Below are 25584 nucleotides of genomic sequence, written 5' to 3' on the forward strand. Positions count from 1 at the left end.
GTGTGTTAAGAGGTGGAGAACCACTATTCATGGCCAGTGCTTCTCAAACATTAAATGGTATGCAAACCATCTACAATTCATTAAAACGAAGATTCCAATAGAGCAGGTCTTGGGTGGACTTGGTACGACTGGTCCCTGCACCACACTTGGTAACAAGTGGCTGAAGTCAAGTGTACAGACTTGCTTTTGTACAGACGCTTGTTGCTCTCCACCCTCCCAATAGACTGCTTTTTGGACATTAAGAGCACTGCCGACACTCCTTGGCTCTTCTCCTGAATTGGACTAGTAGTAAAAGAGCCCAATATTGGGCTTGACAGGGGTTCTACAAGAATTAGTCTCATTTAGGCTTCGTAGGTTACCACCAATTTTTCAAGGCTAACCCTTTCCAAAATTCAGAGCAGAATCTCGGAACCACAAAGCAAAACTTTGCTCTTTCTGTAGGAAAGCCCCCTAACATTGAAATCTAAATCCATCAAACCCAAAAGCCCTCTAAGTTGTACAGGAAATGCACTCATTTGGAAGGAAAATTCACCATATGAGGGCATGTTTCCTCACTGAAGATGTTCAGCACAAATAAATAATTAGGTATTCACCAAAGAAGCCAGAATAATTCACATCAATACCACAAGGTCCTTGTAGCGGTAGGTTCTGAATAAATTATTTAGAGTCTAGAGGTGAAGTCTCATTAAAAACAAAACAAAACAGGAAGATAAGCCCTCTAGAATGGTGTGAAATAGTGAAAATAGGGTTTCAGAAAACAATGCAACCTGCACTCTATGTTTGCACAAACTGTAATGTTAGTTATCTAGTCATGTGGAAATACAGCGCTTTTATCAGCAACTAACAGAGCAAATGGGAAAAATTCACATACAAGGCATATGTGTAATGAATATCTTTATGTGTGAAAGAAAATTTTCAAGTAGAATTATATATAAATATATATATACATACATACATTTGTATTTTTAAAAATACCATATGTAATGAAAGCTATGCATAAATATTTACAAAAATACCTTTATCTAAGTAGGCAAGTAACATTTAATATTTTTCAATAAATTCATATGTAAAATATATACAGGAATGCCTACTGGAACATGTATTTTGAAATATGGTCCCTCTGTAAAACTCTCAGGAATCTGGAGTGGAACACAGGTAACTGCCAAAGGAAACTTCAGAGCCCTTGTCATTTGAAGAAAGGAAACAATGCCGGGTCTCTTATCTACACCGACTGTTTTGCTTGTCAAATTTCTAACATCACTTCAACAGAGTTTTGTGTTTGACTTCAGACCTCATGGCCATTTGACCCGCCAACTATTATTTTCTTTGAGGCTTTTAACACTCCACCCAAGTATTTTGCTTTCCAGCAGTTGTGTCCGCTTCCTTTTCAACTTCATCTTAACGTCGGCCATGGTTTACAACGTTGGCTTAACGTGCACCTCTAAGATTTCAGACAGGCCCGGGGCATCGCGGTGATGACCTGAAGTTGATACTGCTCGGGAAAGCCAAGGTCTCCCAGAGGGTCTCAGCTTTGTGCCAGGATTTCCATGCAACCTGAGAGTCCCAGGGCTAAGACCCGGCCCGACGCGTCGGTCTCCCGGGAGTCCCAGCCACCTCCCCAAGCCAACCCTGAGGGCTGCGACTTCACTACCGGAAACGCCTCCCTTTCCTGTCTCCGAGTCCTTCCCTGGGCGGACGAAACGAAGAGGAAAAGACCGAGACCGATTAAGAAAATTAACATTAATTCACCGGGTTCACCCTCCCGCCCCAGGGCGAAGGGGCGGGACGTGCAGAGCCGGCGGCCTGAATGACCGACGGGAGCAGGTGTCTCTACAGGCGGAATTTTCGCTCCCGGCCCGGCAGCTGCGCCACTTGCGCCCCACGATGCGTCTGGGGCCGCCGCCACCCGCCTCCCCAGCTGTAGGTAAATCTCTTTGAAAGACCCCCAGGGAAAGAGGAAACGCCTCCTTCTGGGCAGGAAAAACCTGCAACGTCTGCGTTTCTTCGCGTGCCCACTATTCAGCCCCGAGTCTCCGCGTCTCTAGGGAGCCAGATCCGCTCTCCGGGTTTTAGCGGCAGCTGCGAGGGGAGCGAGGTGGAAATTGACAGAACGCGACCCTCCCCTTCTCCCACGAGGCCGGGCTGCGAATGGCCCGGGGAACTGTGGCCGAGCTGGAGCGGCGCAGTCAGGTGGCACCGCTCCCCTTCCCCCAACCTCGGCAGCCCGCCCGGCGCGCCCGAGCCTGGCACGGCTAGGTTGGCTTGGTGGAACCGGGAGAGGTGGGAACACCAGGGTTAGCGCGAGTGTCCCGCAGGCGGGCGGAGTTCTTTTGTCCTCGGGCACAATACGAACCGCATCACCTCGGGACCCTCTTTGAACAGAGCGTCCCGCGATCTTTCTTTGTGCCCGGGGAGCAGAAAAAGACTTCTCCTCCAAGAAAGCCACATCCCGGGGGGTGGCGCAGGGAAGGGAACAATGGGCTTCCATTGTCCTCCGAGGGCCCGCCGGCCCCGCCGCCGCCACTGACCCCCGCGCGTGCGCCAGGCCTCGCGGGCCAGGGCACAGGTACCGCGGCGGGAGGGCCAGCGGGCCCCGCGCCCTCCGCCCCGCCCCGGCCGGCCCGCCCCCGCCTCCGGCCCCGCCCCGCGCCGCCCCGCCCTCTGCAGGTTCGGGGCTCGCGGCTGGCCGCCCAGTGCTCAGTCTCGTTCGCACCTTCTTCGACCGCGGCCCGGCAGCGAAGCGCAACGCAGACGAGCGGCGGGGCCGGGAAGGGGCAGCCCGGACGCCAACCTGGAAGTGTTCACACCGTCCCCGAGCGGATAATGCTGTGAGCCGGCGCCGCGCCGGCCGACCCACTGGATCTGCGCGCACCGGCAGGCACTGCGTGTGCCGCAGCGAGCTTCGGTGCCCGGCGTCCGACCCGGTGGCAGCGGCTGGATCCTTGGCGGCTGCTGGTGAGTCGGTGCCAGCCCAGGGCTCCCTCTTCTCTACCTGAGTCTTTCCGAGACGTGACTGTGGTCGCTTCCGGCACGCGCTGGTGTTGGACTTGGAAACCTGCAGGGAGCGGGAATATCAAGGGCTTCGCCTCCTAACCTGGTGTCCGAAGGATCAAAGGGGACAGAAGGCAAACCGGGAGGGGGTCGGGCAGAGCGATCAGGACGTACAGCTTCACCATTTATGCCTATCACTTTTCAGGGTGGGGCTGTGCGGCTTTACTGCACCCTCTGAGCTATTGACAGAACCATTCTGGGCGTGCATTGCATTTTTCCATCTGAGAATAAACCACACTTGGCTACCGCGCCCCTCGCGTGGTGGATTTGCATCAGGGCCCCACATGGGTGCACTGTGCGGATCTTCTGTGGCAGTGACAACCGCCTCCCGGTTGCCTTCCCCACTCTTTACAGAGGGCATTGTTGCTGGGGCCCCAACCTGCCGATCTGGCAGTTGATTTTTTTTTACCCTCCTGACTGTGGTTTCTGAACAGCTGAAGCATTTACAAGATTTTTTTTTTCTTTCTCCTTGAAACTGTCTTGACACAGACAAGTATCAGACATGTGAGGACGAATGGATCTGGCCAGTCAGTTTTTCGTTATGAATTATTATACTCCATCCCCCTCTCGCCTTTGGGAGGCATGTGTTTCATCTTATAAATAGAAAGTAGCATATTTTTTTGGCAGGACCTCCTTTATACTGTACAGTCTAGGAGAGGTCAGTTTAAAAATAAATATGCACTTGAATGTTACGTTACCGAGAGCTGGGCTGTGGCTGGGACAAGCTCGTGGACAGCAGCATCAAAGCCGGGAGCACAGCTGTGTTGAAAGGAGTAAAAGCCCCAGAGTGCAGCCCAGGCTGACAGTCAAGTAATTACATTTTCCTTTTTTTTTTTTTTTTTAAGCGAGTGAATTAAAATGAAGGCGGGAAGAGGAATGTCAGGAGGGTATTGCAACATGAATCTTTCCAGCCCTATGTATTTGGGGGAGTGGGCTGCTGTGTGCTGAGTGTGTAGGGGGCTCTGGGGAGGGAACTAATGAATGTGTTAGGGAGACAGATTCCTTCCCCACCCCCATCTCTTAACTCTCACAATATCCCAGAGTTTCTTGGAGGTGCTGCCTTTGGGGAGGGGGGAAGTGGGGAGTCCAGCAGATGTCCCTGCTTTAATAGCAAAGACAGCCTTTGAGACTCCACGTAAACATCATAAGGAAGAAAAGCCTCACCAGAAAGCCTCCAGGATGCATCAGAGGTATTCCTAAATTGATTTAAAAGAACCACGAAATATACTAACTTATAAAAGATCTTTGACCCCAACAACCAGGAAATGCAACTTCTTTTCTGGACAGTTCCAGAAATCCCTTTGAGACCACCTGCAATTTGTATGGGTTCTTACTGGCAGCTAAGTTATGTAGGTATGCATGTGACCCAAACCCCTTCCCAAATAAAGCACTCAGAAATAAGGTGGGGCAGCTGTGAAATGTTTAGTGCTGTCACATGTGAAATAAATGATAAAGATCATTTCTTTTTGTAGCGTGAGGGGTGGAACCCAGGGCCTGGCACATGCCAGGCAAACACTCCCCCACTTATCTACACCCTGGCCTCATAAAGATCATTTTCTGTATTTAAAGAATAGTTAAAAGTCCTTCATCAAATCTTCCAAGGTAGGCTTTATCTCTCCATCACATAAAACAGGACCACCACTGCCCCCTGTCCCCTGACTCACAGGTAAGAACTTTAGAGGAAAAATTTGGATGCATTTCTGGGTCCATGGCAGTTTCTGTTCTCCAGTGGTGTCATCTGCTAGAGATTTACATTATGAGTTCCATGATTGAAACATGGTGCGGAGGCTGTGGCAGCCTCTACAGACATGAAATAAGATGAACTCCCCCCTGGCTCATTCTGAGCACTGAAATTCTGTTTTCTATCTCAATAGGACATGTAAAGGCCGCTAGTGTAATAAGTGTTGCACTGTTTTTCTTTTTTGCTTTTTATTGCAAATTTAAATGTGGTGCAAGATGCATAAATACAAAGCCATACAACAAATGCAGAAGGCTCCCCTGAGCTAGCTTGCCCTGTCTGCTCTCCAGCTTTTCCTTTAATGTGGTGTTTTGTTTTATGTCCAACATGTTCACAAAAGCTGCCCTTTTTCACTTATAAAATTCCTGGTATTCAACAGTGTTGGGGATAAAGACACTTGAACCTATATCACCCAAAGATTTTTAGCAAGCCATAAAATTTTCACAAGCTCTTTGCCCATTAGCCATTGCATTTATCCTGTGGGTGGAACCCAGTTCACAACCTAAAAAGCCTCTGGGAAGACTGCTCTGATTTTTTTTTTTTTTTTTAAGTTATACAGGTTTGTTCTTTCAGTTGATTTCATATAGGCCCAGTCTAATTTTTTTTTTGACCAGAATCCTATGAATCTGTTTTTCTTTTCATTGATTGAATAAGAACTTAAAATCTACTTTAAGTGCAGTATGTTTATCAGAGAACAAGTATAGCCATCTGAAACTAGTAGATTCAGCCAGCCACAAAATCTCTACGCAGCTTGGAAACCAGAGAATTCTCCTAATACACCACTCTGTTCATTGTTTGAATGGTAAAAGTACTCTCTCCTTGAGGCCTGTCCTAAGTGCCAAGAGGTCTTCTCAGCCCTTTATCTTGACTAACTCATTTATTGCCAACAATCATTCTGTGAAAGAGGAACCGTTAATAGCCCCATTTTACAGTTGTAGAGACTGGGGGCAGATTGGGTATGTAACTTGCCCAAAGTTATACAGTGAGGAACATACCTACACATGTATATGCAATTTAACAACATTTTATATGCTTGCATGAGTGGGTAACTCTGCATGAAAGTCAGCAACTCTTTGAGTTGAAGGGTTGGGAAAGAACCCTGAGGTTATTAAGCCTGTGGGTCAGACCACCTAGGTACAGGGCCTAGTTCTGATACTTAATACTTAACATGTCTTTGGGCAAGTTACTTAACGTGTGAATCTCAGTTTATCAATGGTAACACTGACTTCTTAAGATATCTTTAAGAGCTGTTAAATGGATCTCATGCTATGTTTGATGTCAAAAGTCTAGTTTGCTTCAATAAAATATTGTAGAACCTTTAAAAAAAATTATGATAATATCACCCCGAGGATTAAAGGAGTTGAACAATGTAATATACTCAGAACAGTGCAGGACCTAGAATAAGGCACCATGATGATGTTTCATTGTTGTTTCTATTGTTTTACTAAATCCTTAACACTGTTTCTCTCATTTAACATTTTTCAAAATAGATGGTATTGTGCTTCTTTTCCAGATGAGACTACAGGCTCAGGACAGTTTAGTAACTTAGCCAAGGTCACCCAGCTAAGTAAGTAGCAAAGTCAAGTTTGAACTCATGTGGGTTTGACCTTGTACTGAATACCACATCCTTAGCACCAGGGAGGAGGAGGAACAGGGAAGCTACTAAATCTGATTATGGCTGTGGTTTTTGGCCTCCAGCAAGGAACTCATTTTGCATTACTCTGCATCTCACAGTGTCACCACCCAAAGAAAGATGACAGTAATTGCCAGCCTTAGGGAATACAGTGTGAATTATTTTATCAGAGATGGTTCAGTCCCGTGTATAAGGCCACAGTGGGCTACGAGATCCAGCACAGAACTGCTAAAGTCGACATAAGCAGTTTAAATTATACCACGAACAAGAGATTTACTAGGTGAAAATGTGGCTTGAGAAAGCAAGCCACGCCACAGCCGGGGACAGGGAATTCCAGCAGCCAGGAAAGAAGTGGGCCTCCTGTGTGGACTCTGTCTTTGGTTTCGAGTTGAGGGTCGTAGGGTCCAGTGGCCGTGTCTGGTCAGCCACCATAGCCACAAGGCCTGACCCTGCAGTCCCCAGCACTCAGGGGATGCTGAGCCCATGTTTGGTGATATTGCCCTGGGAGCTGAGGGAAAGGCAGGAACCACAAGTAGGCTGGGCAGGAAGGGGCACTGGTGGCAGTGCACACGCCCTGCGTGCTGCTCGATAAGCTTCTGGTGTGGAAGATAGGGCAAGGAGGCCTTAGGAGGAGAGCTCCTGGCTTCCACCACCTTGATGCTCTGGGTGTGCAATGAACTGCAAACCTGCCCTCAGAGCTGTGGAGACTGCTGTAGAGTTCCAGAAGGGACGGCTCAAAATAACTCAGGTTGCCTCCAAACCAAAAGCAATAGGCCTGGAGCTGTCCACCTCCTTTTAGAACCTTCTCTTTTCCTTCCCCCTTCCTTTAGAGCCTACAAAACAAAATAACACCCCCAAAACTCTAATGAATAAGTAACCAAATGTATATTGTATAGCAATAATCAGGTAGATGTCTTTCCTTAAGAAAATACCTCCTTCGGCCTTGATACACTTCAGTGCCAAGTTTCACCAGAGTTGCATGAAAATGACCTGAGTCTGACAGTACTTCTGGTGGAGAGGCAGTTTAAAAAATTTGACTGTACAGTTTTATACTATGAAGCATGACACATTTTAAAAATTACTAAGTAGTCAAGTCAGTGAGTTCCAGACTAGTGTTTTCTTGGTTCTAACTGCTTGCCTAAGTCATGAATTAATAGTAGAACTCTAGAATCCCAAATTTAAAATTTTAAAAATAAAGCATTTTCAGTGATTTGGAAATGATTTGCTTTTTTGAGAAAGATAGAATTTGCCTTCTAGCCTTTTGCTCTTTGTTAAAGTGTTGCAGTGGGCACTTAGAAAATGGGACACCACTGCTAGAGTCCACTGAGACTCAAATGACATCACAAATAGGTTCTGTAGGAAACCAGTTTGACGAAGTCCCCTTTCTGCAGGAGTGTTCAAAGCATTTATTATGCCAGTGTGCACTGTGAATCTCAACATGGAGTTTCTCAGGTTGTTTTGCCCCCAGTGCAGCTGTAAGGCTGGTCTGGCAGAAAACACACTCTGAGAAATGCTGAGCCATGGACAGAAGCCACATAGTTGCTACCATGTGTCCTGCATTGCTGCAGGAACCCAAGGACGTCTTAGAGAACCATAGGCTGTTTAGAAATAGAGTGGAAGAATGCACTCAAAGATGCCAGAAAATACACCTTTGTTTTGCTATTTGGTAAAACTAACTAGAATTAATTGAGGACAATCAAAAGACAGGAAGGACTGGAGATCAGAAAACATAGTATTCTGATAGAAGTCTTAGTTTGACCCAAATGGTGTCGTTTCTTCACCTCTAACATGAGGCATTTGGTGCTCTACAATCCAATCAGCCAGGATCTGTGTGTAGCACCTCTTACCAGCATTATCATACTACTAATAATGTGAAACCCCAGCTTGGAAAACAGACCAGTATAGGTCTCTGCAGAGCAGCCTGAGCAGACTGGAAGGCAGGGAACTTCAAAGGCAGACCTCTATTTAGACAGCTTATACTTTTGGGAATCAGTCATGTTCTTGTGACAACTTGAAGATCAGACTTGTAGACACATCATGCCAATGATAGATCACTGTCATGCATTTAGTTGAAAAAGACCTGTTCAAATACATCATCATCATTTAGGCCATACACATTTTTAAAATAAGCAAAGGCACATTTCGTAAAACGTGGTTTTGCCATTTTGGAATGTGTTTGATTTCTTACCCTTTTTATTTATTTATTTTTTTTTAATTTCTCTTTGCCTAGGGTCAGTTCAGATTTAAAACAATGATTTTACCCCAGCAGGAGATGAGGCTCCATGCTTTTGCGTGACCAGCTGGACATAGGCAAATCCCTCTCCTTGTCTGAGTCAGCCCTATCTTCTCATCTGTGAAATGGGTGAGAGGAGATGGGAGTGTTTCAGGATTCTCTCTGCCCTGGGCTCTCAATTTCTGTATTTCTAATTCTCTTTCTCTTTATCTGTGGCATTGCTATAGAATCTTATGCCTTCTATTGTGACACTTAATTTTGTTTACAGTGGTCCCTTGCTGACTCAAGTGGCTGCCGAATCGGAGTAACTGGGCAACAGGGACTGAACCCACTTTATCTTAGTATTCTTCTGTTTTACAGAAGGACCCAATGAAAAAGTGGACAGTCTAGTCCTACCCATTTATCTGATCCTTCCTATGGCATCATCTTCTCTTAGTTAAGTCAGAAATTGTTATGATTTACCTGGCTTATTTAACTCCTGCTATAGTGAAATTATTTCTTCCTTGGCTACAGAACATTCAGATTCAGGAACAGGAGCCCCCTTCATTTGGTTCTTCTGGTAACATCCAAGGGTACTGTGGACATTGTTTCCTTCTCATCTTTATAACTGAGCAGTTGCCACCTCTGTCAGGACTTCCTGTGTCCCATGGGTGATGTGGTTGTATTTCCTAGTGCTGGCCTAGACCTCTCACCAGCCATGACTGTGATTTACATATGGGTGTGCTTGCTTATCATCTTACCTCTCCACACTGAATGCCTCATTGCTGTGGCCTCAATCCTAGAATAGTACCTGGTACTTCATAGGCCCTCAGTGGGTTTGTTGTCAGATGAATGCATGAGGGACCAGCCTGCGGGGGGGGAGGACGGGGAGACACATGGAAGCCACATCTCACTGGGTGAACCGGCTAGAACCACGTGACTCCCTGTGTACATGTCATAGCACCTGGAAATGGTTTTCTTGCTCTCAGATGACCTCTGAATGTGGCCTCCTTGTAAGTTTAGCTTGCATCCATGACAGTGGGTTCTGTTCTGTATTCCTGGTGAAAGAGGGTTCAGCCAGGGGCTCACCTGGGGGAAGGTGCTGCTTCTCTTGCCAGCCAGGTGGAGCGCACTGCAGGCAGATCTCAGGGCCACGGCGAGTAGAATAAAGCAAGGACTTCAAGATCCATTTTTTTTTTTTTTTTTTTCCTGAGATGTAGAATTAGAACCAGAACATTTGGGAGTTATTCACATTATATTTAAATAGTCCAGTAGGCAAGCTGAACCCAAGGTCCAAAAGAAAGAAGGTTGGAAGAAACTTCTACAGTGAGTTTCCAGCCCCTCTTATTCCTTCATCAGCTCTAGTTTTTTTGTTTTTTGTTTTTGTAGTCATTACTAATAATAACTACCCCCCACCCCCATTGATTTGGGTTCCTTGCCAACCAGGCCTTTGCCAAGTACTTAATTTTTTGTTCCTAAGAAGATGTCTGCCATTAATCATTCTGCTTTACAGATGAGGAGACTGAGGTTGCCAGAGGAAGCATGAGAAGGGATGATGAAAATTATAGCTGATAAAAAATATTTTGATACCTAGGATAGTCTTACTTTCATTAAATAGTATTTTTTTCTCAATTTTCTAGAAGCCAGATGTTTCTGCACATTTAGAATAACAGAATCCTAACATTTCACAGCTGGAAGGGACTTCATCTCAGCCCCACTTTTACATTTTGACATGAAAAAGCTGAGGCCCTAAGAGTTCCAGTGACATGAAGCATGACTCTTTTCTTAACCTGGTTCTCTTTCCAATACTTTTTAGGCAAGGAAAAGAAAAAGAAAATCTTCAGTCTACTGTACCCACAGATAGTGACATTTCTTTGGTTAAAGGCAACAGGTCAGCCCCACTCTCCTCAGCCTTCCATCCCTTCACCACTATTCCAGAAGTGCTTTCCTTGAGCCCTGAGGGCTCCCAGGGACACTGAATACAGTGTGAATAACCTCTATCCTAAAATACTTTGTCTCTGATATTGAATATAAATAAATCTTGAGCACAAATGAATACAGTTATTATCATCCTCTATATGCACGTGCAGACCAGGGGCTGCCCCTTTATATGAAGACCTGGGGGCACAGAATGTCTCCACCAGCTCCCCTCCCAGTGCAGGAGTGGTCTCTCAAGCTCCCACTTCCTTCCCTCCACCCCTCACCTTTGGGGTCCCAACTGCCACCTCAGACTCAGCCACAGACTTCCTGACATGGCCCCGTATGCTCTCTTTGAGCTGCTAACTCATGCTACTTTAGATTGCTTCCTTGCCAAGCCCTACCTGGCTTCCCGATCATAATCGTGTGACTAGTTTCTTCCTTGGGACTCTATATGCAACTGTCACCTAACAGCTTATCAGGTATTACCAGGTTTTCTTTCTTCTCTCACCATCACCAGTTCTATCTGCTGTCACTCTGCTTTTGCCACCTAGCTGCCCTCCAGACTTCCAGAGCTCCTCGTAAGGTGGGAATTCCAGATGAGTTCCAGACAAGCTGGGTGTGGACAGGACCCGTGCTGTGGGGTCTGTGCAGGAAGCTCAGAGGACTGCAGCTTCCAGCCATTGCCTCACACTGTGGGCTCACAGCTTGTGGTGAACTGAATGCCCAGGTTGGTTTTTAGGAGAACTACCAGCCACATCCTGCCACGTTCTGCACTTAGGTGATTATATAATTAACTTTAACCCAAATGTAGGATATCTGACTTGTTAGTTCAGTTTATTCCTGCGGACTTCATTCTGCCCCTGCTCAAGTCCATCAGGGTAATTTTGGATCCCATTTTGTCACTAGCACATGGAGGCTCCCTGGGGGTCCCATTTATCCTCAGATAAGAGCATCTGCTGTGTCTTTCAAGTCAGTTGACCTATCAATAAGATTCTTCTCATGCTTTGCTAAACTCAGCATTTGATATGTAATCTACTCCTCTAGCAGTTCTCTGCAGTGCTGAGTGAACTTCTTATCAGTGCCTACTCAACATTTATTTCCTCTGCTTGAACCATACAAGTTCACTGAAGATGGATGTGATCCCTAGTAATTGTCTCTTTAGAGATCAAATCATTTGCCTGTGTGTGTTGTTTAAATGAGTATAGCTTCCCAAAGGTTCAAGAATATGTTTCTATTATCAGGAGGTGAGTATTTGTAGCACTTTAGGATGTTACTCCTCAGGCCCTGGAAATCTAGACTCCCACAGTGTGAAGTCCTTTCCTGTGATTATTGCTCTGCCTTGGGCTTCCCTTTTCTATAGAATGTCCATTGTAGTTTCTTGAGATTTCCTAATACATTTTAGGTAACATGAGCCAAGTCCCCCCCAATCCATTTCCTTTTGAAAGGAAATGTCAGGAGAGCAGGCTCATTGTTCTTCGGGGCCTCATTCTTTATTGATTTGAATATCACCAGGGGATCGGAATCATGCAGGGGACTGTGTTGTCAGATTTTCCTTGAGTCTTGATTAAGACACTGTTTGCACATTGCAGTCATGGGTTGAAGTCATTTCCGATTTACACATAATGTCTACAAATATTTGCCCTAATCCCAAAGATCTGTACCATCATGTAGAATCTGGCTCATATTGATACACTGTTAAATTATTACCCTGTATGACAAGGGAAGTCTCAAAATGTCTTATAGATAGAAAAAATGAACAAGAGCTTTTGCCTTAACAAAAGAGGTGAGAGTGCCTTGTTAAATGACCTATTTTTCCCCCCTGTAGGAGTTATAGAAGAACTCCAACTTGTGTTTTCAGCAGGTCAGGAAGGGTTGATAAGGAATAAAATCACAGCATCTATTTCATGACTTCTTATTTGCTCATTTGTTCCACGAACGTTTCTTTAGCACCTACTATGAAGATCTAGTTCTCTCTCCCAGATGACGGCCGAGTGGGGGAGATGGTCAGGTAAGCAGTCAGAATGGTGTGGAAATTGGTAGGTGTGAAGTGTGCACATGGTGCTGGGTGCTCAGGAGGCCTTGGCAGCTGGCAGGAGGTATAGCTGCAGGGTGGACAGTGGCCCAGGTTGTCCATGTGGTCACACATGGTCTTATCTCCAGGCTTTAAGAGCAGGCCTGTCCCTGAAGGGCTGTAAGTAGACAGTGACAAGTTTAGCTGAGAATTCTACATAGCCTACTCTTGTGTGGTTTGGAAGATAAAGTGTGGGGCTGGGTACAGGGAGGCAGGTGGGGAGGTAAATGTCCTTGTGCAGCACATGTTGAGGACCAGAAGGAAGGTGGAAGCAGGGAGACTGGACAAGGGGAGACGAGAGTCCAGCCAAACTGAGGTGACAGATGACAGGACTTGAGAAAGAGGCAGGGAAGGAGTTGGGGTTTTGCAGCTGGATGATTTCTGCCATTGGTCAAGAGAAGAAAGTGCAGGAGACATAAAGTACAGGAGGCAGGTGGGAGGAATAAAGACAGTGTCCAAGAGAAGCAAAGTAGAGAAGTCTAAAATACCGACGGAGAAGAGTCCAGTGCTTCTCAAACTATCCAGGAAAGGCCACTAGTTTTTGTTTTGTTATTTGCTTCCATTTCCAACCCACCATGTGATGATACTGTGCACAGAGAGTATATAGCGTGGGCCACATGTTCCTCGCACACCTTAGCTCCCAACACCTAGCTCCCAGATTTGCCAGGTAGAGGGGGAGTTCCACTGATCACGTCTGATTGTTAGGCAATGTCAAAAGTTTATATAGCTATTTTTACTTCTGTTGTCATGGGATGACCCTAGTCCATGGACCCACTTTGAGTAGCACTGGTCTAGCAGAGTATGTGTGGGCTAAAGTTCTAATTTGGAAGTCACTATTAGAAGTGGTAGTTGAATTCACATGCCAGGCTATGATTGGAGGGGATTAGACAGCCAGCCCTCCAACCCATAAAAATGCCAACATCTAAAGCAGGGCTCAAACTTCTTGTTTATGGTAAGGAATCAGTTAATATTTTAGGTTTGGAGGGCCACATGCAGTCCCTATCCCAGCTACTCAAATCTGACCTTGAAGGGCAAAAGTCTGCTGGGACTTCTCAACCTCGGCACCACTGAGATTTGACCCCAGATAACTGTTCTGGGGACTGTTCTGTGTGCTGTAGGATGTTTAGCAGCATTCTTGGCCTTTACCCACAAGATGCCAAAAGCACCTCAAATCATGGAATCAAAAATGTCCCCAGCCATTGCCAGTGTCACAGGGGAAGGAGCGTGGGAATCACACTCAGTTGAGAACCACCAGGCAATAGACAATACATAAATGAATGACCATGAATGTGTTCCAATGAAGCGACTTACAAAAGCAGGCAAGGCGCCAGATTTGACTTACCCGCTGTTGCTTATGGACCCTTGACTTAAGAGGGGGCAGAAGGAAACCTAAAAGGATTAATTCAGTTAAATTTGAGGGTCTTCTGTGTTCCTAGCCCAAGAGGAGACTAGGGAAAACTGGTATCCACAGAAGCTCTGATATGTAGCACCGTGGCTTACCTTATTCTTTCAGACCTTTGGACCTTCCCACCTACCTAGACATACTAGACATAAAATCACAAAACAGGAAAATAACAAATCACGTAAGTGTTACACAGCCTAAGAAAACCTCCCAGCAAGGCAGCAGCAAGGCCCGGTGTCCCTAGGGGCATTAGCGACTTCCTCCAGGAAGGAAGTGAGCGAAGCAGGTCCTAGAGGATGTCCTGCGTGGTAGCTGGTGGTAAGAAGGCAGGAGGACATTCCATGCAAGGAACGCAGGGTTCTCAGTTTCAGAAAGTTAGGAGGGAAGTGTCAAAAGTGAGGGAAGGGAGTTATTGTCCCTGGTCAAGCCATGTGATTGCACTCTGTCACATGCATGTGCTTCCTCTGGGGGAAAAAAATTAATAGCACTTCACAATATTTTCTAAGAACAGGATGTTTGTTTTTTTCCTTGAGGCTCAGAGCACTTTTTATTGGTTTAAAATTTTAATCTTTTGACCTTTACCACAAAGTCAAATTCCTTCTGAGATTGTTTTTGACAACAGCAAAAATACTGAGAAGTCCTAGTGAGCTGGGGCTGGAGGGACGAGTGTCTGGGACCTTTTTATACTTGCTTTTGGCTTCTTTAGAAGGTCAGGTTAGCATCTCTGTCTCTCCTTGATGTTGAGATAGGACTCCATGGTTCCTCTCTATACCGCCAGATTTCAGGACAGGTTTTCTTCATTGGCAGTTTTCAGGTTATCAAATCCGCAGTGGTTAAGAGTGCAGCTGTGGCTGAAATTCTAGCTCCCCCGCATTTTGTCTGATGAACCTGAGATGTGGGCTTAATCTGAAACTATTTCCTAAGAGGTTTGTTTTGCGTATAATAAGAGATAAGACCTGCCTGACCTTGAGCAAGCACTCAAGCTTTAGCCGTTATTCTTCACATGAGTAAATTCATTAAAGAAATTCATTTCAAATTTGCTGCTTTCTAGGGAGCCTCTGTAGATCTGAACTGGGAGCAAATCAACCTGCCTTTTGTGATAGAAGAGCTAACGGGGGTTGAGGGTTTAACAGTTCCAAATTTGAACTTCACTGCATGCCACGTGTTGTCGGAGGCAAAAGGAGGAGTAAGATTCAGTCCTTGCTTACAGAAGAGCTTTCAGCCTAGCTGGAAATATATGTGTATGGACATGTATATGACTAACGCAGGGGAGTCTGCCATGGAAGTGGTTTAGAATACAGTGACCACCACCAGGTAACAAAGACACCTGGTGTTGGTGTAATGCAGAGAAGCCATGTTTCAGCCCATCCAAGAATAAGAGATGATCATAGAGGGCCCTAGCAGGATGGGGGAAGAACATGGAAATCCCATATCTGCCCCTTATCCCAGCAGGGAAATAAGCCTGTTCAGAGGGCCAAAATCTAAGAACATGTCAGAAAGGCGAAAGGCCAGGAACTTGGCTCTCTTAAGGTGGCATGGGCCAAGAGACCATACTCAATTTCTATCAACTTGTCATTTGGGGTTATTTGATGGTATTATTATTAGAAGTGGAGTTTTGCATGGAATGACTGCTGGCGTAAATGTCAGTTTTTATATGAGCAACTAAGCAACTTCAAAAGTTTCTTGCTTTTGAGCAGTTTAGAATGAATAAGGTTGTTCCTATATTGATATTGTCTTTGTAGTGTTGCAGGACCAAGTAGGATTCATCAGCTGGGGAAGTACAGTAGCACTTCTAGATTCCTAACCCACCAAACTAGAGTGCCCGGCTGGGCCCTCCTGATCAACCCTGAGGCTGAGTCCTATGTAAAACCAGTCATGCTCAATGAACCAGGCATGAAAGAACCTGTCCTCCGCCTGCCTCATTATAACTGTCAGGGATCAATGTCCATATTGAGTCCTCACCAGTAACTCATTTTTTATAGGGAAAAGGGCTCTAATGGCTCCTCTTCAGAAGTGTTGATACTTTGGGAGGTGGACATTCTGTCATCCAGTTTTGCTTCGACATGATCTTTCAAATAGGACAAGTAGATCCTATAAATGTGAGGAGTATACTCATTAGCAGTGAGTCTCCCATATGGTATTTGTGGGTCTCTATACAATCAAGGTTGTAAAAGGAAAGTAAATACTAGCGATAGCTGAATCATCAACACGATGTCCATTTATAAATAGTGGAAGGTGAGATGTATCAGACTTTCTGAGTGTGTCTGTAAAATACATCCTGCTCACTCTGAGGTTTGCATGGCGGAGCTCAGCAGCTGGGAAGTCAGTTAATGGAGCTTCCCGGTCTTGAACACATAGGTCTATCCCCAGTTTAGATGCTTTGGGGGAGAGGATAAGAATCTAAAAATAGAGAAGCCATCTTATCTTTTCAAATGGGCAGAGCGGAACAGACCAGAAGTATGAAAAGCATGTCGTGCGTGATGCTGTCGACTGGGTGTTCTCTGGTTACATTGATTTCTGTCTTGGATTTTCAGTTCAGTTCAATGTCGAATTTCTGACACTGATTTTTTTCCCCCTGGAGTTTTGGAATTCTTTGATTTAGAGGAGCCCTCGTACAGAGGTTTGCAGAAGGCTTGGCATGAGCGCCCACATTGTGGCAATACTTTCGTGTTTCTGATACCAAAAGCTGGCCAGTCATCTCCGAACTAGTAAAAGTAGCCGTGTTCAAACACAAAGCCTCTTCCAGGGAGCCTGTGAGTGTTCATATGGGAATGTGACACGGGACCATATGGAGATTAGCTGTGATCGTGCCTCTGTGGAGAGGGTGAATACCATCCTTCCTGCGGCATTGGGGGGTCCCAGGGCACTGCTGCTCCCCTGCAGATCCTCAGCCCATGTCCCAGCAGCCCACTCCATCTTTCAAGAAACAGTTGGTTTTCTTGCAGTTTCTGCTTAGTAACCCTAGGGCCTCCCAGAACAAGTTAATCCCTTTTCCATTACGATTAAATGAATCCTTCAGATCCCTAAGGATTAATTTTCCCTCTCTATTAGTTTTCATTAAGCTGTTATAGTATTCTTTCCACTTCTTCTCATGTGTTCCCAGCTGCCCTCCTCAGAACATGTAGGAACATGTTCCAGGTGGCCTTTGTCCCTTCTAAAGTGTGAAGCTCAGGGCCCAGTTCAGTTGTCTGGTGGCTGAGTGCAGTGGGATAATTATCTTTTTTCCTGGTTGGCAGCAGAGAAATACCCCAAAGATGGGGATGGGGAGGCGATGGAGGGTGCTCACCTGAGTCATAGTCCCTCCCTGAGACCCTTGGTTCAGACAGGAAAGAGGAATAACTTTCACATTTTTGCTTGGAATGCTGGTGACGGCGGCCAGGTGCTGGGAAGGAGAAGTACACAGACCCAGTGCTGAGGCAAAGGGAAACATGATCAGAAGTTGGGGTGACCTTGAAGGATGTGACAGCCAAGCGGCAGGGGTGTGGAATGCGTCTCACTTCCTGTAAGAAGCAGAAAGGAAAAGGGCCTCGGGTCCCTTGGGGCAGTGGCACCCTGCTCACCCCACCTGCCCCTGTTTTCACGCACATGTGTTTTAAATTAACAGTGCAACCTGTTTTGCAGGATGCATGAAATTTTTGGTACCCTTTCTCTCCACTAAGAATTAATCTTAAAACAATTAGTATAAAAATCAAACATTCTTTTCTTAAAATAAATGGGATTTTTTTTATCCCAGCCTCTTTGTTCTTTTCAGAGCTCTATGAGTTGCCAATACAGTCAACTCTGAGTAATTCAGGAACTGATTTTTCAGTCTGTATTTTTTTTTTTTCATAACTCTTCCCTTGCTCTCCCCTTCTTAGCTCTTGCTGTGTTTTGGTATCTTCAGCATATTTTGTTTGCCAAAAGGATGATAGAAATGAAGTAAAGGACTGCTTTGGGTTTTTTTTTTTTTTTCCTTGCTGTGATTATTTCTACTATTGTTGCCATTTATGCTAAAGGCAATCACAAGTAACTAAAATTGTCTAGCCTGATGGTAGTGACAACTCAGCTCTCTGCCTTCTTTATCAAAATTGTGACTGTAGGCTGGCAGTGTAGTTTAATGGAAAAGCACTTGCTGAGCAGGCATGAGGCCCTGGGTTTGATCCCTGGCACCAGAAAGAAAAAAGAGAGAGAGATTTGCTCTATCTTCCTGAGGTTCTTTGTGTCTTGACACCTTGGATTTCTCACAGATACCTGTAAGCGGGAGCATGTCCATTCCCACCTGGATTCTGCATCCCTCATTTATCTGCTGGGCATTCTCACCTTGAGAGAGGATGCCAAGAGATTGCTGGGGAGCTGGGCCTTCTTCCTGGCCAGGCTTTCCTCTCCAGTGCCCAGAAACTGGAGTGTTTGTTTTCAAAGGAATCTGACTTTCCAAAGAGTATTATCTCAAGTGTCCATCTAAGTGGGGAAGGAGAAGCAAACCATGATCTCAGAACTAGGAGAAAGGGATTAGCAATCATGGAGAGTTCAGATTTCAGGGACAAGGGCAGGGCTTTTGAGAAAGGGCTGTGCATAGGAATCTTTCTTTCTGCCTGTCCGACTTTTAAGACTCAGGGAAGATAACCGGAGTGGAAGAATAATGACTGAAAAAGCTGGAGACGCACAGAGTGAAATGCAGAGCAAGAAAGGGCGCCCCCACAGCAGGAAAGCACGGAGTTGGGAAGGGGAAGGCCCGAGTGTGAGCGGCCATCTGTGTCACCGGCCACCTCCCAAGCTGAGACCAGTGCCCCAGGCCTGAGCAGCTCCACCCGCCCGTCCTCCCTCAGTGAGGACGCCTGCCATTCCTCCCGCATCCTGTGCTCTCCTGCCTCGTGGCTTTTCTCATTTTCCTTCTGGCTGAAAACACTTCTGCCATCTTTTCCACTCCACACCGTGTAATTCAATGCCACTCTTCAGCAAATACCTGATCACAGTGGGAAGAGGTGGCCTGATGGCCTGACTCTTTGCCATGCCTACTTTGCCTTTGAACACATTTTCTGGTAGAAATGTTGGTATTCTGATCCATAAACCAAGTTTCCACAGCCTCTGCAGGACCTCAGTACCTCGTGTAAAACAGGCTTTCCAAAACAGTATAATCTGAGGCGCATGCACTTTTTATCCTTATTTTTTAAGTAGCCAATTCATTCAAATGATTCGAAAATCCAAAAATCATAAAAAGATATATCCTGAAAAATTTCTTTTTCACCCTTGTTCCTTTCTATCCACTTCCCCTGAGAACAGTCACCATTATTAACTTCTTGTGTATGCGTCCAGAAATATTGTATAAACATACCAGTTATGAGCAAATATATTTACATGGTTTTGCACCGTTTTTTCCTTTGAAGGTGTGCATCTTTGGGTTCTTTTCATTGGTTCATGTTAAAAACTTCATCCTTTTTTGAGATGTGATTATTATTCATTTGCATAGATATACCTTAATTTATTTAACCAGTCCTCTGAAGGTGGACAGTTAGGTTGTTTCCAACTCTTGGCTGTTATAAACTGTGCTAGTTTCAACCTGCTGTGCATTATTTCCCATACATGTAAGTGGAATAAGGCCCTATTAGTGGAATCTGGGGTCAAAGAGCACATGATTTGCAGTTTCAATAGCTATTGCCAAACTGCCTTCCATTGAGGTTGGACCTGTTTATGCCTCTTCTGTTCATGTACACAGGGCCAGTTGCCCGTCCTCATCAGCCCAGGGGATTGCTACACAGTTGTGTCTTAAACAGGCTTTGAAATGTGACTCCTTCATGATTTGGGAGCTGATTGAATTCCCAGGGAGTGTGCTCATTCAATGACAGGCCAAGACCTTAGACTCCAGAGCCCAGCCTCCTGGCTTAGTGCTTGATAGCATGTGACTTTGAGAAGATGACTCAACTTCTGTGCCTCAGTAGTGTCTCCTTTGTAAAATCAGGATGTTAATATCCTAGCAACAGCATCCTCATGGGTTCCACATCAAAGGCTGGAACAGTGCCTGCCTTCCAGTCTGCTCAGGCTGCTCTGTCATATGAAGGTGCTGCTGGCTCACACGAGACCGACATGCCCTCTCCAGGATCAGTCACTTGTACTAGTGGACCAACCACCTCATGAGGTTTCCACATAAGCCACGGCAGAGATGGTGTTAAAAGAGCAGTCATCTTGGAAAGGAGAACTGATCAAGCTTTGTAGATGTCTACTGGCTGGTGAGCTAGGAGCCCAGAGTATTCAGGAAGGAAAGGAGGAAGTGGTCAGTGAAAAACATCAGCACTGGATTGCCTCTCCTGAGGTGAAGCCTGGGTGCCTCCAGCTGAGAGGAGGACAGATAGCAGATAAGATAGAGGGACTGGGTCAGAGTGCCCCGATGCTCCCACAGCATCTCAGACATCGACTCATCTAAAGTTGCAAGTCTGACATATTTGCCCAAAATTCCTTTTTTTTTTTTTTTTTTAACTTCAGATGTATTTGGGAGCTCTTAGGACTGGCACAGAATAGAAATTAAATACACGTTATTATTTTTAAAGTCCTAGAAACCCATATCCCAGTTAGGCAGTAAATACTATGGAAACTAGTCAAAGGAAGGGAAAAAAACTCTGCAGAATCACTGTTTACAGCATATCTAAACTCCTAGTCAGCCTTCTTACTTTGTTTTTTGCTTTCAGCCACTTCCCTCCAACCTTTGTGTTTCTGCCACTAACATAAAAAGCAACGCCCCGTAAGCCCCCAGTCCTCTGGCTGGAGGGCTGCAGAGCTCATCCCCTGTGCCTCAGAGAGCAGCACCCGTTCTTCCTCCTCCTCACCATCCAGCTCCTTGCTTAAGTAAAGGGCTGGTGTGAGCGACCCAGGCAGAGAGGCAAAGAACGGCTCTCTGGCTACATATTCGTGGGATTTAAAAAAAAAAAAAAAAAAACTTATTTGGAAGCCCCTCCCCCAGGCCCCAACCTTGAGTCACCTGGCTTTACCAGCTGGCCACAGGCAGCCTTTACATGGCCCTGAGTTAAGTGTCTCCATGGCAGCTGCAGGCCTTCCTTATGTGCTGAGGACCCTGCTCCAGTGCACAGCTTGTCCTCAGGGCTGCCCACCACCTCCTGCGGTCTCAGCTCCTGTAGGCAGTCATCCTTCCTGTGCCTAGAGAGCAGGACAGTGGCACCAGGAGCCCTAGGCTGGGACCCTGTGTTGATCATTTAAGCAGGAAGTTAGTTCTGATGTTTTAGCAGGAAGACCCAAGGTCTCAACTTTTGTTACTGGGACAAGACCCAAATCAGAGCTAAAACTAGCACCAGCACCATGATCCCGTCCTGTTTGGCAGCTCTGAGGTCGGCCCATTCTGAGTGGGAGCATACCTCCCTCCTGCCGCTGCCGGGCCTCTCACACCCAGAGCCAGACTGGGACTGGGTGTCTAGCTCATCACTCTTGGCCTCCTCAGACCTCATTGTGGGACAGCCTGTCGCACGCTGGGCAAACCAGGTTCCCAGCAGAGCTAGTTGTTACCTTTGCTGGTGGGTGGTAGAGTGCTGTTCTTGTCACCTGCCACTGGCAAGTCAATTTAAAACCCTTGCTGAAAGGGAAGAAATATGGAGCAGATGCAGACAGCCTCCAGCTGCTACAAAACAAATGTGGCTCTCTTCAAGCCACCATCTAACCAACATTTGCAGTATTTATTGGCAGGCTCTGCCGCCAGGCCCGGAGAGCCACATGGGAGAAGTTGCAACAAAGATGGGGAAGAGTTTAGCCTCTCCACGTCAACTGGTGCAGCTGAAGAGTCAGAAGATTATTTTCAAGAGATAAGAATTTCTCATCAGTAAAGGAAGGCCTGACATCCCTGAAGCCTTCTTGTTGCTTTTCCAATCTTATCATGTTGTACGTCCAGGGAGAGTGTGTTTTCTAGGCTGGTGACAAATTACTGGGGACTTAGTGGCTTACAACAGCCCCCATTTGCTAGCTCATGGTATCTCACAGTTTCTGTGGGCCAGGGCTTTGTCCCATCCTAGGCTCAACTTGGGAATGACATGCTCCCTAATACCATTGTCAGAATTCAACATGACAGTTTACTTCTCCAAAATCAGCAATGGAGGTCTTTCTCCCGTCAGCTCAGATGAGTTCCTCTATAGTGTAACCTAACTGGGGAGTGGCATGTCACCTTTACCACACTATTTTGTACAGAAAGAAGTCACAGGTTTTACCCACAGAGGCATTAAGCAGATCACAGGATTTGCTTAGAATCCTTCCTTCCTCAGAAAGAGGGCCAAGCCTTGCCAGTAAAGTTTCAGAATATTCCCAAGTGAAGGCCCAGGCTGTTACATATGATCATAATGGTTTTCTTTTTTCTTTGAAATGAAGTACCTTTGTTCTTTCATCTCAGAATACCTTCAGATCCTCAAATCCTTGTCAGCCCAGGACTCTGCCACAACTTAATTCCAACTCTCTAGCTCTTTCGTCTTCTGGTTATTATTGAAAAGGGGTTATTTTTCTTCTTATTTTTCTTCTCCTAATTTCAGTTTTCTCATCTGTAGGAATGCATCCTATAAAGAATTTGTTGGACACATATCATAGTCACTGTCACTCAGTAAATGATTTTTCAACCTGTGTTAGTCAGCTTTTTGTCAATGTGACCAAAATACCTGACAGGAATAGCGTAGAGGAGGAAAAGTTTATTTGGGCTTGCAGTTTCAAAGGTTCAGTCCATGGTTGGTTGGCCGTATTGCTCTGGGCCTGAGGTGCGGCAGAACACTATAGCAGAAGGGCATGGCCGAGGAACATTACCCAGCTCATGGCAGCTGGGAAACAAAGAGAAATAGAGGTGCCAGGGACAAAATATAAACCCCAAAGTCATGCCCCTGGTAACCTTCTTACTCCAGCCAGGCCCCACTTGCCACGCAGTAAATGTTTCAGATTATTAATCCAGCAAGTAAATTACTCTACCGATTAGGTTCCAGCTCTTATTATCTGATCATTTCGTCTCTGAACATTGCTCTATTACCTAACAGGAGCTTTATTGGTGGTTGTGGCGAGGGGAATACCTTATATCTGAACCATAATACGGCCTCTTTCCTTTTAGACTATTCATTTGATTACAGTAATTTTATTTATATACAGAACTCAACACGGAGTATGGTCAGGCTTGCTAGTGTGCATATCAAAGCAAAAAATAAATAAACTTAAAATCAAGTCCACTTGGTCATATACTTTCTTCTTAGACTAGAAGGAGAGGAATAAAATCTTAGACATGTTCAGAAAATTGTGTCCATAACCATGTTTAAATATGTCCAAAATAGAAAAGAGATCAGTGGAATAGGGGAAGGGGATTGAGGGGGAGGGAGGCGGGATGGGAAAAGGGAAGAACAGTGGAATGAATCTGACCGAACTTTCCTATGCGCATGTGTGAATATACCACAGTGCATCTCACCTTTATGTATATCTGTCAGACACTAATAAACAAACTATAAGTAAATAGAAAGATCAGTAGGGTAAAGGGAAGGGAACAGGGGGAAGAGGAAGAGAGGGAAAGGGGAAGCACTGGGGACTGAATTGGACCAAATTATAGTTCTTGCTTTTATAATTGTGTCAGAATGAACCCTAATTTTATGTATAAGTAAAAAACTAATTTACAAAGGTACTACTGTCATAGTTTTACAGTTTTTAAGTCCCTCTTTCTGCCCCTCTCTTTTTCCTGTCTTTCCCTGAACTAACACTGAGACTAGTAGACCCTTATTAAGATTAAAAGTCGTTACCCTGCATCGTGGAAGGAAACCAGACGAAGCTGGGCTTGGGTGGAAAGTGGCCCTACCATGGTGCACAGGCTTTGGTGAAAAGGCAGGCCAGTGAACCCTGAAGAGCAGAAGATTAAAACCACTTTGGTTTCTTCTCCAGGTCTCTCCTCACTCTGGAAGGGATCGGATGATGTAACCCACTATCCAGGAAGCCCCACGTGGCCTTGAGTGCAACCAGGTCTCTCAGACCCCATCTCACTTCAGAGCCACCTCTGAGCCACTGGGAGGAAAATGATGTGACAGTTCCTAACAAGAAGAACCTTGGGGGAACATATAACATCGGTGCAGAAAGTGGCCCCTTTCCTCTTTTGTGAAATAGACACTCTCAAATTCCAAAATGCCAGCCAAGACCCCGATTTACCTGAAAGCTGCCAACAACAAGAAAGGGAAGAAATTCAAGCTGAGGGACATCTTGTCTCCTGATATGATCAGTCCCCCCCTCGGAGACTTTCGCCACACCATTCACATTGGCAAAGAGGGCCAGCACGACGTCTTCGGGGACATTTCCTTCCTCCAGGGGAACTACGAGCTTCTGCCTGGGAACCAGGAGAAGGCACGCTCCGGCCAGCTCCCCGCGCACTACGAGTTCTTCAGGGCCAACAGCACCTCAGACTCCGTGTTCACAGAAACGCCCTCCCCGGTGCTCAAAAACGCCATCTCCCTCCCCACCATCGGAGGGTCCCAGGCGCTCATGTTGCCCCTCCTGTCACCAGTGACATTTAATTCCAAACAGGAGTCCTTTGGGCCACCAAAGCTGCCCAGGCTCAGCTGTGAGCCCGTCATGGAGGAAAAAGCTCAGGAGAAAAGCCGTGTGCTGGAGAATGGGACCATCCACCAGGGAGACGCATCCTGGGGCTCCAGTGGTTCAGCATCGCAGTCCAGCCAGGGCAGGGACAGCCACTCCTCCAGCCTGTCCGAACAGTACAGCGACTGGCCGGCCGAGGACATGTTTGACCATCCTGGCCCGTGCGAGCACATGAAGGGAAAGACCAAATCCCAGGAGTCCCTCTCTGACCTCACAGGTTCCCTTCTCTCCCTGCAGCTGGATCTTGGGCCCTCGCTTTTGGATGAGGTGCTGAATGTCATGGATAAAAATAAGTAACAGGATGCTAGCTCTTTTCCTTTGGGGTAAAAGGTACCAAAATAAACAAAAAAACAGAAACTCAGCTAACGACAGTTGAAGAGAAGAGCTTCCCTGGCTGTTTTTTTGCAGTTATGTGATGTGTTTTCTAAACTAATTGTTCCTACAAAATATTTTTTTACCTGTTATGCCCTGTTTGCAAAAACAGTTTAGAAAAAGCAACAACAAAAAACCTGTCCTGGCAAAAAGAGGAAGTGAGTCAGAACCCATTTCTGGCGGGCACTGCTGATGTTCAGCTGACATTTTTTGGTTTGCAGACGTGTAAGAAATCTGGCTTGCAGGATTGGCACTAGCTACGGAGAGCTGAGCAAGTCACACTAAGAAACTTCACAGGACTCTGACATTTTATGAGTTTAGAGGAAGTCAAAATTTATTTAACACCTAAGCCTTTTTTTCTAGACTCTTTTGTATATGATATTGTTTGGGCTCGTGATAGCAAATTCTCCAGTGTTAAGACTTTTCTCTGTTTTCACATTTGAGCAACTTTATGGGTTTTGGGGATTTTCTTGTAGTTCTTATATATATTCCTTATATATTATATCTATATTGCAAAATTTTGACTGTCAGCTACATGTTGGTAAGACACGAGCAAGGTATTACTGTAACTAAGTTATTTTTAAAGTTAAAATATATTTTTATGTGCCTTTGG

The 25584-nt window shown here is 45.7% G+C and overlaps 1 protein-coding gene across 4 annotated transcripts; it reads left to right on the plus strand.

Annotated features, from left to right (window-relative positions):
* Positions 1–1673: 1673 nt before the first annotated feature.
* On the plus strand, positions 1674–25584 carry Cdc42ep3 (CDC42 effector protein 3). Of its 4 annotated transcripts, XM_047523059.1 has the most exons (3): positions 1954–2955; positions 12502–12562; positions 23895–25584. In XM_047523059.1, the coding sequence occupies exon 3, from the start codon at positions 24132–24134 to the stop codon at positions 24894–24896; it is 765 nt and encodes a 254-aa protein (XP_047379015.1). In that variant the 5' UTR covers positions 1954–2955; positions 12502–12562; positions 23895–24131; the 3' UTR covers positions 24897–25584. The 4 variants fall into 4 exon arrangements, with proteins under 4 accessions (XP_047379016.1, XP_047379017.1, XP_047379015.1 ...); XM_047523060.1 differs by lacking the exons at positions 1954–2955; positions 12502–12562 and adding an exon at positions 1674–1924; XM_047523061.1 differs by lacking the exons at positions 1954–2955; positions 12502–12562 and adding an exon at positions 1674–1920.

This window comes from Sciurus carolinensis, chromosome 13 (genome assembly GCF_902686445.1).
Source record: "Sciurus carolinensis chromosome 13, mSciCar1.2, whole genome shotgun sequence".
NCBI lineage: Eukaryota > Metazoa > Chordata > Mammalia > Rodentia > Sciuridae > Sciurus > Sciurus carolinensis.

Coding starts and splice junctions, on each gene's coding strand:
- Cdc42ep3 (XM_047523060.1), top strand. CDS start 24,132: ATGCCAGCCAAGACCCCGATTTACCTGAAAGCTGCCAACAACAAGAAA.